This window comes from Desarmillaria tabescens (assembly GCF_030435595.1).
Source record: "Desarmillaria tabescens strain CCBAS 213 chromosome Unknown EV420scaffold_48, whole genome shotgun sequence".
NCBI classification, from domain to species: domain Eukaryota; kingdom Fungi; phylum Basidiomycota; class Agaricomycetes; order Agaricales; family Physalacriaceae; genus Desarmillaria; species Desarmillaria tabescens.
In genome coordinates this window covers 253,884-266,825 of record NW_026848347.1, presented here as the reverse complement: position 1 = coordinate 266,825, position 12,942 = coordinate 253,884, and the positions used below count along the sequence as shown (strand labels likewise).

The 12,942-nt window shown below is 48.1% G+C and overlaps 5 protein-coding genes across 5 annotated transcripts; 4 read left to right on the top strand and 1 right to left on the bottom strand.

Moving 5' to 3' along the window:
- Nucleotides 1–19: 19 nt before the first annotated feature.
- On the top strand, nt 20–1,175 carry EV420DRAFT_1571484 (uncharacterized protein; the record flags this gene model as incomplete). The annotated part of the gene is made up of 4 exons (XM_060474322.1): nt 20–121; nt 680–713; nt 778–1,033; nt 1,100–1,175. Coding segments are annotated over exons 1-3 (311 nt in total), but the record flags the coding sequence as incomplete, so codon positions are not given.
- Nucleotides 1,176–1,245: 70 nt separating this feature from the next.
- On the top strand, nt 1,246–2,126 carry EV420DRAFT_914577 (uncharacterized protein). The gene is made up of 3 exons (XM_060483970.1): nt 1,246–1,589; nt 1,639–1,750; nt 1,801–2,126. Exons 1-3 carry the CDS (start codon nt 1,493–1,495, stop codon nt 1,847–1,849), a joined length of 258 nt encoding a protein of 85 aa, XP_060325687.1. The 5' UTR covers nt 1,246–1,492; the 3' UTR covers nt 1,850–2,126.
- A 603-nt stretch (nt 2,127–2,729) lies between these two features.
- EV420DRAFT_914475 (armadillo-type protein) lies at nt 2,730–6,540 on the top strand. Its single transcript, XM_060483969.1, has 13 exons — nt 2,730–2,913; nt 2,965–3,021; nt 3,073–3,237; nt 3,290–3,705; nt 3,758–3,916; nt 3,969–4,210; nt 4,261–4,410; nt 4,458–4,564; nt 4,614–5,001; nt 5,053–5,384; nt 5,438–5,828; nt 5,883–6,001; nt 6,055–6,540. The coding sequence occupies exons 1-13, from the start codon at nt 2,770–2,772 to the stop codon at nt 6,253–6,255; spliced, it is 2,871 nt and encodes a 956-aa protein (XP_060325686.1). The 5' UTR covers nt 2,730–2,769; the 3' UTR covers nt 6,256–6,540.
- A 283-nt stretch (nt 6,541–6,823) lies between these two features.
- On the bottom strand, nt 6,824–8,682 carry EV420DRAFT_1622599 (g2/mitotic-specific cyclin cdc13; the record flags this gene model as incomplete). Its single annotated transcript, XM_060475821.1, has 6 exons — nt 6,824–6,997; nt 7,051–7,188; nt 7,241–7,503; nt 7,541–7,781; nt 7,832–8,611; nt 8,668–8,682. The coding sequence occupies 6 exons, from the start codon at nt 8,680–8,682 to the stop codon at nt 6,824–6,826; spliced, it is 1,611 nt and encodes a 536-aa protein (XP_060325685.1).
- A 2,400-nt stretch (nt 8,683–11,082) lies between these two features.
- On the top strand, nt 11,083–11,713 carry EV420DRAFT_1276935 (zf-PARP-domain-containing protein; the record flags this gene model as incomplete). The annotated part of the gene is made up of 4 exons (XM_060467991.1): nt 11,083–11,134; nt 11,192–11,209; nt 11,260–11,326; nt 11,380–11,713. 4 exons carry the CDS (start codon nt 11,083–11,085, stop codon nt 11,711–11,713), a joined length of 471 nt encoding a protein of 156 aa, XP_060325684.1.
- Nucleotides 11,714–12,942: the final 1,229 nt, after the last annotated feature.

Here is a 12,942-nt window from a genome sequence, read left to right as displayed (position 1 = left end):
ACGTTCGGATTTAGCCGGAGCCTTGCTATTCGCCGCGCCACCTAGGAGTACTTACATCTGCGAGCTATGTACCTCTCAACGATCTCAACATCGGCCCAGGTGCCCGGGAGATTTACCAAGCTGCCCCACAAGTTTTGAGCCGTTCGTGCCTCACGTCAAAACTTGTGATAGGCCAAGTTAAGCCCAGAGAAGAACGAGCATCAATGCCCTTCGCCCAACGCGTGATCGTATTTCCCCAATTGTTTGGCGAAGGGCCATTTGCCAAGCAACGCGATCTCTTCGAGCTGTTCTGCGCTCGTGTATTTTCACTCGCTGCTTCTTCCAAGTCGCTTCATCAGCTCTCCTCGCTCTCTTTCTTTGACCCGCCCACCTACTCCCTTCTGTGTTTGGGTTGTGCCTGGTTTGACGCGGCAGCTACTTTTCTCAGCTGTCCAGGTTCCAGGTATCCTGAACACCTGAGATTTCAGCTTCTACCACTACGCAAGTCTGAGCTTCCGGCTTCCTTTCCCTCCAGTACAACTTTTCGTTGCCGGTTCTTCCTCCGCTCGACTAGCTCGTACCTCGAAGCTGTTTTCTCTCACCCCAAACCCAAGAAATCAACGATTTCTTGCCTCACTCTCTTAGTCTATGTCATATATTTCTTCTTACATTCTCGTGTCCCTTCCGTAGCTTAACTTGGGCACTGATAAACAATTTTTTGCCAAGTCGAACCAAGGTTATGAGTCCGAGGGTTAACTTATTAGATTTCTATAAACTTAGGCAAGTTCATCACTTCACAGATCTCTCTACAGACCTACAGGTGTCTACGGATCGACTCGTACCTGTGGATGTCATAGACTTACAGACTTTTGACTGGGTGCTCGAATGGTCGGAAATTCGACCGTTCATAGTAACATTGTTGTTGCCTCATGGCACGCTTAGCCTCATAGCAACGCCTACATCAAATCCTTCCCCACCTACAAGCACATCTAATCCACATCCCTCAATCCATTACGCTAGATGAGCACCGGGATGTTTCTTTCGCGTATCAATCCTACGGGAACAATGTCATACAAGATTCGCAACGTTGAAGTAACTCGAACTGCATTGCGAGACTTACTTGCAGTTGTATGTCAGGCCGCAATCAAGACACGCGTATGCAATGCGTTTTGCGTGAAGTGACAAGAATCGAGTCGAAGATTGATATTGATCCTCTCACTGCCTTGACAGGTACATGCGCATTCCCACACCATTCAAAGGTGGTGCCGTCCATCAACGTCAGCCTCGGCATGCTCGAGGTTTCTGTTGCAGCTTTGTGCTTCTGTGAAAGTACTGGTACTGAATTCGATCCCGCAGTGCTGCTGCATACTTAGCAATGTTATTTATATCTTCAAGTCCTTGAGGCGATACAGAAAGCGCAGGAACACGAGGCTCCGTTCATATATAAGCCATCGAGTAACGAGACCACGAAGCTAACACCCCCCATCTCTTCGATATTCAGGCAACTTATAAGATGCGCCTTTCTCCCGTCTTAGCATTCCTCGTCACATCTCTGGCCCTTGCGCCTCAAGCCCATGCAGGCCCTATCGCCTATGGTATATGCCAAACTGGTGGGTACGAATACGCTAGCTGGGGGCGTGGTCTGATGGAGACATGTAGGCTGTAATGTCCTAGCTGTTGCGTGCTATGCAGCTGCTGGATTCACGTTTGGGACGGTCGCAGCACCTGCTGCACCTGCTGCGATCGTTGCCTGCAACTCTGGACTCGGAACGTAGGTGGTTCCATTCTTATGATCATCCTCACGCTTACGCCTGTATCCAGGTGCTCTGCTGCATGCGCTTCTGTGGCTCTGCTTGCGCCAACCCCGTGATAGACTGCCTGTAGTAGAATGTGTACATTTGGATCCCGTGTAATAAGTATATGATATATGCACCATCTCAAGATGAAAGTGTGTGCGTCGAAGTATCCGCCTTATACCGGAAGAGAAGACAATTTTGTAGCTGTATGAAACGTATAGGGCTCCGAGTCAGCATCCACGAGCTGGGAAGGACGCTTCTATCCCTTGATTCCCTTTCGCAGGCTGCCGAGGAATGACCTGGCAAGTAGAAAGACGACGTGAAGATCAGCCTGGGAAGGCGGATCCATTGCCATAGAATGTGTATACCTTCTGGTGATGGAATATGGTTATAGCTTGATGCTTCTGTGAGAAAAACGGATTCGATCCCGCAGGCGCCGCGCGCCTGACAGTATTACTCATTCCAGCACCTCGCGTCCTCCTATAGTTCCATACAGGGTCAGGGTTTTCGAGAAGTGTCTGGAATATCAGTTGTTATGCAAGTAGAGCATTCCATTATTTGAATTGGGCGTATCTTCCAGGGTAAGGATACAAGTGTTCCGTGCCTAAGATGCCACGGTCATCTTTACAAGCACCCAAGTTGAATAAGAGGGAAAGTATGGCCATGGGGATCGTCTAGCAATATGGTCCTCGCAATAGTTCAAGTCAGATACAGCAATGATGTGTGCGCCGTGAAGAGTGTATTTTCAAGTGGCCAGCTGACAGAAGAAGGTAGCATCTGAGAGAATATCAAGTCATCGTACAGTTATAGATACCCATCCTGTGTATCGAAGAAAATTGGGGCTTGACGGGCTGTAGACCACGCGAAGGACATGACCGTCGTCCGAGAAGATTATGATAGGGGTCTTTCTGCCATATATAGGTCGTGCGAAAAAAAATGCTGGACGCGCGTCGCGTTCCCCAGCGATCAGCTTACCTGTCACCTTCATACTACGATGTCAGCCCCGACAGACTTTGCTATTCCCGTACCGTCTGAAGATCCCCAGAAGAAGAAGAAGGATGAGAAAGATGGTGAAAAGGACAAGCAGGAAGGATCGTCGAAACTGAAGGACGGGAAGGAGGAGGAAGGTGAAGAGCTAGTACGTTTTTATCCTCTGTATCTTTACAGGTCCTGATATTTTAATTTGCAGTCAGAAGAAGACATTCAGCTGCGGACTGAGCTGGAAATGCTTGTTGAACGGTTGAAGGTGCGATTGGTTCATTGCTAGGCTGTCCGTGTCATTTTACTCAGTATATAGGAATCGAACACCGAACTCTATCGACCAGCCTTGGAGACGCTCAGGACACTCATCAGGACTTCTACTTCATCGATGACATCTGTCCCGAAACCTCTCAAATTCCTTCGCCCACATTATCCTGAACTCCAAAAACTTTATGATACATGGCCTGCATCCGAGGACAAGGTGCGCTTTTTACAGTACCCTTTCGCACCATTTGAATGATTTCTATCCGCAGAGCTTGTTCGCAGACATTATGTCTGTTCTTGCTATGACATATTCGGACACGCAACCTCGAGGCACCCTCCGCTACCGTCTTCTTTCAGCTTCTCTACGTCCAGCTGATTCTCCCCTCGTCGACCCAGGCACATGGGGCCATGAATATGTTCGCCACCTTGCGGCCGAGTTGGGTGAAGAGTTTGTAGCACAAGAGCAGGGAGACCTTGAGCCGCCAGAGAAAGGTAAGGAGAAGATAGAGCCCATTGGCACTATTGAACAGCTACGTGCTATTGGAAGAGAGTGTGCTACTTTTCTCCTTGCCCACAACGCTGAGCCCGATGCTGTCGATCTTTTGGAGGAGCTGGAAATCGTGGACCAGATTGCTGATCTGGTGGACGACAATACCTATGGACGGGTGTGCCAATACATGGTTCGGTGCGTCTTATCTTCATTTCTTCGTAATATCTTGTTGATCTGCCGTCCGTAGGTGTGTGAACCTCCTCCCTCCACCTGATGACACTTCTTTCCTGCAAACGGCGCATACTATATATGTGCAACAACACAAGTTCCCTGAAGCTCTTGCTTTGGCAATTCGATTGGGTGACCCCATCCTTGTGAGAGAAGACTTTAATGCTCCAGGAAATCCGTACGCTTGTCTTATTACACTCATTGACGCGTCGTGCCTGAATCTATTGCAGTCTAATGAAACGACAACTGGCATTCCTCCTTGCGCGGGCCCAGGTTCCTCTGGACTGGCTTAAACCATCCAGTGAAGAGGGCGAGGGTGATGATGTCGACTTGGACGAACTACCTGAAGATCTTATAGAGTGTCTAAGCAACACCCGTTTGAGCTCCCATTTCCGGGACTTTGGTAAAGAACTCGGCGTTTTAGATCCAAAAAGTCTCGAGGACGTCTACAAGACGCATCTTGAACACACGCGTAAGCTCCAGACGCGTGATAGTAACTAGGCGGTGCTAATTCTGTATTAGGACCTGGGGCCCAACCTAATGTGGATTCTGCTCGTGCCAACTTGGCCGGAACGTTTGTTAACGCATTCGTTAATGCCGGTTTTGGAAACGACAAGCTCATGGTAGAGGCCGAAGAAGGCAACAGCTGGATTTACAAGAATAAAGACCACGGTAAGCGTGTAACAAGTCTCATGATTGGAAGTACTGAGTTGTGACAGGCATGATGAGCGCTGCTGCTTCCCTTGGTCTGAGTTTGCTATGGGACACAGACATGGGCCTTACTCATATTGACAAGTACACGTATTCATCGGAGGAGTACATAAAGGTACACTCTTGTTTTCTCAGCAACCATCAAGCTGATGTTTTTTCTCCAGGCTGGCGCACTTTTCGCCACTGGTCTTCTGAACTGCGGTATTCGAACAGAAGCAGATGCTGCCATGGCTCTTCTCGGAGAGTACGTGGAAAACAAGTCTCTATCCCTCAAAACCAGCGCCATAATGGGTCTCGGAATGGCCTACGTGGGGTCACACCGAGAAGATATCCTGGACTCGTTGCAATCTCATATATCGGACGACACTGCAACTATGGAACTTGCCAGTCTTACTGCATTATCTCTGGGATTTATCTTTGTCGGCAGCGGGAATGGCGACTTGACCGGGACCATCCTGCAGACGTTGATGGAGAGAGCCGAAAGGGAAGACAAAGGATTAGATGAGAAATGGGGCAAATTCTTCGCACTAGGTCTAGGTTTACTGTATCTTGGTAAGTCATTACCTGTGCCTTCTGTCGATATTCCATCTAACATTTTTATAGGCTTGCAAGATCAATCCGATGCAACAATAGAAACGCTTAAGGCTATTGATCACCCGTTGTCCAAAACCGCACAGATCATTGTCGAGGCCTGTGCCTTCGCTGGAACTGGAAACGTGCTCAAGGTGCAGGGGATGCTTCATCAATGCGACGACCACATTGTACCTGTCAAGGAAGAGAAGAAGGAGGACGATAACAAGGAAAACAAGGAAGAGACAAAGGAAGAAACGAAGCTTGATGATACCTTCCAGGCCTTCGCTGTTATCGGTGTTGCCCTCATCTCGATGGGTGAAGATATTGGTGCTGAAATGTCACTAAGACAGTTCAACCATCTGGTAGGATCAACTTGTTTTCTTCTTCAGCTATGTTTCGCTTACGCATCTTCCAGATGCATTACGGCGAACCAACAATACGAAAAGCCGTCCCTCTCGCTATCGGTCTTGTCAGCGCATCAAATCCTCAGCTCCCCATCCTCGATACCCTTTCAAAGTACAGTCACGACAATGACCTTCAGGTTGCGCTTAACGCTATCTTCGCGATGGGTCTTGTCGGCGCCGGCACAAACAACGCTCGTCTAGCCCAGATGTTGCGTCAGCTGGCTGGATATTACCATAAAGAGCCCGACTGTCTCTTCATGGTGCGGATAGCGCAGGGTCTTGTCCATATGGGCAAGGGGACCATTGGCATCAACCCCTTCTTCTCAGATCGGAGTATTATGAGTCGACCTGCTGTTGCTGGGTTGTTGGCTACGCTGACAGCATTCACTGATTCGAAAGGATGTACGTTTGTTTGTGAGGTTTATTTATTAAGTGCTAGGCTGACCCTTCTATTAGTTATTCTTGACAAATACCATTGGATGTTGTACTTCCTCACGCCCGCAATGTATCCTCGATTCTTGATCACACTAGACGAAGAACTCAACAGTATTCCTGTGACGGTTCGCGTTGGTCAGGTATGTTTTGTCAATTTTTTGTAACCGTATCCTTTCACCGACACTTTTTCAAGGCTGTCGATGTCGTCGGACAAGCCGGAAAGCCCCGAACAATCTCCGGCTTCCAGACTCACCAAACGCCAGTCCGGCTGGGAACGATCGAGCGTGCTGAGCTTGCAACAGAGGAGTTCATACCTTTTGCCCATGTACTAGAAGGTTTCGTGATATTACAGAAGAACCCTGGCTGGGAGAAGGAAGATAAAATGGACATATGACGGTCTCTCGGTTGTAGATAGCGCAAATCTAATGAATTATTCACTGTCAAACCGTGATTCAGACTATATTCACAGATGATGCATGAGAAACGTAACGAATAATGTTAACTGACGGTTTTATGATATACATAGGAAAGCCCCATGGAAAGGAGGTAGAGGTGGACAATGTATATTACAATGGATGGTGGTGGTTGGGCGTGAAGGGAGACGAGTCGACAACATTTACCAATAAAAACAAATCGAGCGTGAGGCAAAAAATGGATTCAACGTCGAGAGGCAGAAAGGTCTGTGCTGGTATACATAGATGAAAGATATGGAACAACGCCAAGCCCACAGCGAAGAGTACAGCGAACGGATCTAAGATAGCGTGAACAGGAAGAGACGGCCTATTGGCGACAAGGACATGAAGTGATGCAAACGGATAAGATAGTCGGAGTTGAACGCGTTGATAGGGATTAGATGCGGTGGTATGCGCCGTATGGAATGCCAAAAATGAATGCCAGAGTGGAAGCCATACAACGGTAATAAAGTTGGTTACTAGCGCAGGTGGAACGAGTAAGGATTATCCTTATGACTTTCGTGCAAGTAGTTGTGCATTCACGACCGCCTCTTCTTTGGCGAGTTCATCCGCCGCGCGCTGTTCCCGGATTGCTGCTTTTAGTTCGGGTAGCACTGCCTGCAGCTCGACCTGCGAGCCTTCCGGCCACCGATCCAATGCCCAAGTTCGAAGGTATACACTAGCCTATGGTAGCGCTGTCAAAATTTGACTAAATCTGATCGACAAATGATGCCTACTTTCATGTTTTGTTTACGAGCGAACTTCTTGTAGAACTGCTCGTGACGGATAGGCTTAAGGATGTAATTTAACATCAGGTTAGCCGTTGGTATGATTTCGCTCTGCGAGTATGTCGAGTAATGCGCCAAATTAGGGGTCTAACGTAACCATTATCAGTGATGCGACAAATTGGAAATCAAATCGACTGACCCAATCTTCCATATGCAACGCTAGCCGCGCCAACCACATTGCTGCAGCGGCCAATAACGACGGCGGTGCCGCAAGCAACCTCCACTCCATGCATCCAATCTCCAACAGGTACTTCCCCAAAGTGCGGACTCGAACGTTGAAATCGTCGGCCTTGCTTATTCGCCTCAGGAAATGCATGGGATTGGGATGATTCAAGTTGTAGTCCAACGTCTTCAAGATGTACCGTTCAGCTTGGAACATCTGCGCTTCGGTGTATGTGCCGTCTGTGAGCGTGACGAAATCGGAAGCAGAAGGTGCGACAGGTCTCTTCGTACTTGGCCGCAATGAACATGCACGTTATACCTACTAGCTGGAACTTTACAAGGGAGCAGACACGCAGTGACATGAAGCGATCCATGATGTTCGTGCAGAGGTGGAACGTCTCCGAGTTGAGGCGGCATCGAGCATGTACGCTTATCAGCCAGTCCAAAAGGATTCCACGCATCCGCCATGAGAGTTCTTTATGTGTTTGCATGTAGTTCGGATTGGGCATGGTTAAAGCCTATGAAACGTGTCAGGCTGAGGAATAAAAGCAAGAAGGTATAGGCCTACCTCGATATCCTTCAGGTGTTGGAAGATCTCAACAACATACTCATTGACCATCAGGGGATCATCCCCGTCATCGGCGTCCAAGTCATCCCACTCATTACCATCGGGGTCTGCTTCTGGCTCAAATTCGAAGGGTACATCTTCAAATCCGTCGGCTTCCGCATCTTCGTCCCTCTGTATCTCAGCTTCTGCAGACTGCGTGTCGACGGGGACTTCGGGCGCTTCAGAAGATGTCCTCTGTCTTTTAACCACCCGATGATCTTCCGCGTCATCGTTGGGATGCAGTAGGATGCGACTGGGCTGAGCAGAAGAGCGGTTCTTTTGCCTAGTGATGCGGGTACGCTCAACGGGCGGGGAAATAACCATGGCGTGGTCATCGTGGACTGTGACTACTTCTGGCTCCTCTTTGACGTTCTCCAAGTCATGGTGAACTTTGACAACGTTCTGCCTTGTTGAGGCGATCGTTCGCAGAGGCTGGCGAGATGCAGGTTTGGCTTTGCTGATGACAACACCATCGAACTTTTTGGATGCAGCATCCTTTCCTTTCTCCCTCACTGGTCGGCTGGCGTTGTTTGTGACGAGTGAGGTGACCTCTGTGAGAACTTCACGTTTCCTCTTGCCAGCAGGGGCCTCCTTCGCGTCACCGATAGACTTCGCCTTCAAGACAACGTTTTGAGAAACTGATGAAAGGGGTTTCGCGCGAGAAGAAATTCGAGATGGACGAGCATGGGCGTTTTCGTTATCCTTGGCGGTCGTGCGGGTCGTTCGCAACGTTCTCCGTACCTTACAAGATGGTCAGCCACTTCACACTCACGACGAGAGAAACGAAAAGAGCGTACAGGAACTGTGGACATGATAGCTGGATATCTGCGCGCCTTTTAGTGCTACGAGCCACTGGTAAAGAGAAGGACTGGAGATAATGAGAGAAAATGGTGGTGGGTGACGATAAGTCCAGAATATTGCACCGTTTCCGAAATAGTCTGAACAGCACGTGATCGTTTTTCTAAATAGATCCAAATAATGGCGACGCGCCCGCACGTGCAGGATTCCGGACCGGAAACAACCGACCCTTCTCCCGCACGTCGGTAACACCATTTCTCTCCAAGACATTTTTCTAAGTCTCAGGTCAAGCATTGTTGGATACGCCATGTACCAGGCGTTCCATGTTTTGGGATTGTTTCTGAAACTTTCATGAAACTACAGATAGAACATCATGATGCAAGCTAAGAATCGAAGGACAGAGGTATCCTTCGAGTCGTCGAAAGACGCATTCCTTTTGAAGCTTCATATTAACTCCATTTTTAGGTACCAACGCTCCTTTCAGAGAATAAAATACTTGAAAAAGTGCTCAAGAGATGATTGGTATCAAGCTCACAGTTCGTTATCCTGACATGAACAATTGCGGTCGCGCGCGAAGCTCGATCCTGGTTCGAATAACCAATCCATCAAAGTTATCAGCACTAGGTAGCAAGCCAATGTGTAAGTTGTTTTTTCGCGTTATGCCATTTTCTGATGTCCCTGAGTGAGCAATTTGCGTGTAAGTATTCAAGCAGCTCCGTTGTCAACGAAGTCACCTGCTTCAGTGTTCTATTGTATTACAGTGAGTAATACACCAACTTCTGATAACGTCATGAGCAATCAGTTTCACGGTAGCTTCAGTTCCCACAGCAATGAATCAACGTTCCAGGTGTATTTATACATATACAGCTTCAAATGACTCGGACCTACCTGTTTCGACCGCCTTATCCATATCTTTTTCGATTCCTTTCAAAGACCCTAATTAGGATGCCGTCCTTCAGCTTTGCACTTCCCAGGTACAATCAAAATCCACCGATGCCTCATAGACCGTGAGAGGTAGGTGTCGAAGGTAGAGCGAAATCTCCGTCGCTTCAAGAAGTCTTTAGCCTTCGTTCCGGATGTTCCAAGAGAGGGTACTGGACTGCCGCCTTCTTGAATCTTGACCTGGTCCTGCACCAAGCGAGTGGGCGCGCATTTAATCCCATCGGTATTTTAGACACAATGAACCCCACGACTTCTTTATTTCTTCCTTCCCCCTCGAGTATACCTGCTTGATGCATCAAGATCAGAACCAAGTTCACTTGCAACATCTCAAATGCAACCCACGAAGAATTTTCTTTGTTCTCGGCGCCTTTGACCAATTTGACACACCGATACATGCTAATATGGTGTTCTCCTTACAGGACTTCTGCAGAATCAACTATCCGTCATTTGGCCTTACTACAGCGATATTGCTATCAATCAAACCAGTCATTCAAAACATTACTTCATATATTTCCCGCAGCGGGGACCTACAGATGAACACATTCAGGACATACTTATGCAGTGAAGAATCTCTTTCGACCAGTACTCTCCCGTAGTCGCTTTACATTAGATGGTACCGCTTTCTCTCGCCTCTCCCGCTTACCATTTCATATCCTATATTTTAAGGGAGGCCGCATCGACAATTCACCTCTACAGCGACTTTCTTCCCGATTTGACACAGCCCCAAATATTTTTACTTGGTAGTTCAATTGCTACAGATGGTGTATGAGCAGACTGGAATATCTGAAAGGTATTATCGGCGCTACAGAAGGACGTAAAGGCCATTGGGAACCAGTATAATTTGGTTGGGAAGCTTATGATACTCAAGAAGCCAAGTCAACAAACAATTCACATTGCTGGGAGAACGCGGAGATGATAAGCATATTTTGCCGGTTGGAGGGAGCTGAAGTAGTGATTTCATTGGTAGAGGCGCGCACGGTTGGAACTTGGCGTAGAGGATAACGTTACGTCCCTTTTCTCTTCTATTAATCTGGATTCTGACGGTGGAGCCTAGATCCAATTGAGGAATGTATAGTTTATGCAAAACTTGTCCCAATATTTCGGGTCTTTCCCTCCGTCCGCAGTCAGAGGTTTTCCCTCGTTGGTCTGTGGGAACCTGCGAGCGCTCAAAAACCGTAAATTGAGTTGAGATTCGAGCGCAGGCGAAATTATAAAATATGAACAGTAATTTTTGTAGTGAACAGCTCATTCCTCCCATTATATGGGAATTCATTTATGCATGAGAAACATCAAGAGAATTTGATTGTAATGTGTTTGTTTATCACCGCCTTGTGAGAAACAAAGGCAATGGGCAGGTGGTTGGTGGTCAGTGCGGTGGCAGTACTGTGCAGTTCCTTGCGGACTTTGAACAATTACAGTCAAAAGCTGTCAATTTTCAAACCTTCATCGATTCTTTCCCTTTTTCCACCACCATGCCTGGATATCGTCTGGAATATGCTTCATCCAACCGTGCTAAATGTAAAGGTACTTGATTTCGTTACCGTTTCCTCGCTTTCATGCTGAGTGTTGATATGGTTGCAGGTCCCAAGCCCTGTGCTGGTGGGTCCCCAACTGCTCAAGTTGATTCCATAGCTAACCATCGCGTACAGGGAATGTCATCTCGAAAGGAACGTTGCGTTTCGGCACGACTGTAGAGTTCCAAGGGAAACAGTCATTGTAGGTCGCGCTGTCTCACTATCAACGGACGCGTCTCACACCCTTAACCGCAGCGCCTGGCGTCACTGGGGATGTGTGACGAAGAAAGTCCTGTCAAACGTTAAGGAACAGTTCTCGAAGGCATCTGAAGTGGATGGTTACGAGGATATGAAACCTGAAGACCAAGCCAAGGTCGATAAGGCCTGGGAAGATGGCCAAGTTGCGGATGAAGACATCCCGGAGACGGCCAGGAAACCTGAAGGAGAGCCTGAGGAGGAGGAGGAAGAGGAGAAACCGAAGAAGGCTAGAGGCAAGAAGAAGGCAGAGGATGGCGAGGAAAAACCCAAGAAGCCGAGGGCACCTAGGGCCAAGGTATGTGGCGCGGAAGCTGTCTTCGCCATATTCTGACTGAATTCTTTTTGTAGAAGGCGCCTAAAGCAGATGAAGATGTGGAAGAAGACGCTGAAGAGAAGCCTAAGAAGAAGCGTGCACCGCCCAAGGTAGCTATGATGACGATGCTTCATTTTCTCATCGTTGACCTCGCCAATTTCAGAAAGCCAAGGAAACTGAAGAAGAGGATGAAGAGGAACCGCCCAAGAAGAAACGTGCTACCAAGGTTCGTCTTTCGTCTTTGACTGGTCCATGTCACCTGAATGGGTCCTTATCAGAAGGCGAAAGAGGAGTCAGATGGCGACGATGCAGAGGAGGAAGCGCCCAAGAAGAAACGAGCAACGAAGCCTAAGGCCCCTCCCAAGAAACGGGTAACGAAGAAAAAGGTAAATATGCCGCTCGACAATAGATGCTCCTGTTAAACCTATGAACTAGGCTGACGACGAGGAATCTGGCGAAGACTTCTCCAAGGATGTTGATGCCGTTGAAGGCGGTGATGATAGCGAGGTAGAACCTGAGGACACTCCCAAGAAGAAGGCTCCCGCTAAGAAGCCCGTCTCAAAGAAGGCCCAGAAGGCTACTGCAAAGGTAGGCGCTCGCCCAGGCCTTCTCTAGCATCTATTGACCGTCTCTTCAGGATGAGGAATCGGCAGGCGAAGCGGACGATGCTAGCGATGCCGAAGCTAGCAAGAAGAGAAAGGTATATGTCAGTCTATCATTTCAACAGCGAACTCATAAAATACCTGCAGAAACCTGCCTCTAAGACTGCCGCTAAACCGGTTGCTAAGAAAGCCAAGGCAGTCCCACGACCGAAGAAGAGTAAGGCTGTCGTTGAGGACGAGGGCGAAGCCATGGATGAATGATTATTGATTCGTGATTGCTGGATACCCTTGTGCTGTAATTTCTGGACTCCTTGCTTCTCTCTCCCTCTCCCTGCTGTAGTGTTTTATGTTCCCGCTCGTGCTTTTGTGTGAAACTGCTAATAGTCTATGGTAATTCCTTTTTTTCTCGCTGCTAGACAGCGCGCACACGTGATGATATCGCGTCCTTGGTTCAACGTTCGATACAAAGATCAAATATCGCTTCCGTACCTTCGCAGTATTTCCTTTCTCATACATCCAAATTGATATTCAGACTTTGCTCTACGAATGCTGTCGTTTCGTGTTCAGGCTTGCGTCGCCGATAGCTGTTAGAGAGAAATGCTATAGCAGCCATGAAGGAACTCATGAGACAAGGTATGAGTAGTT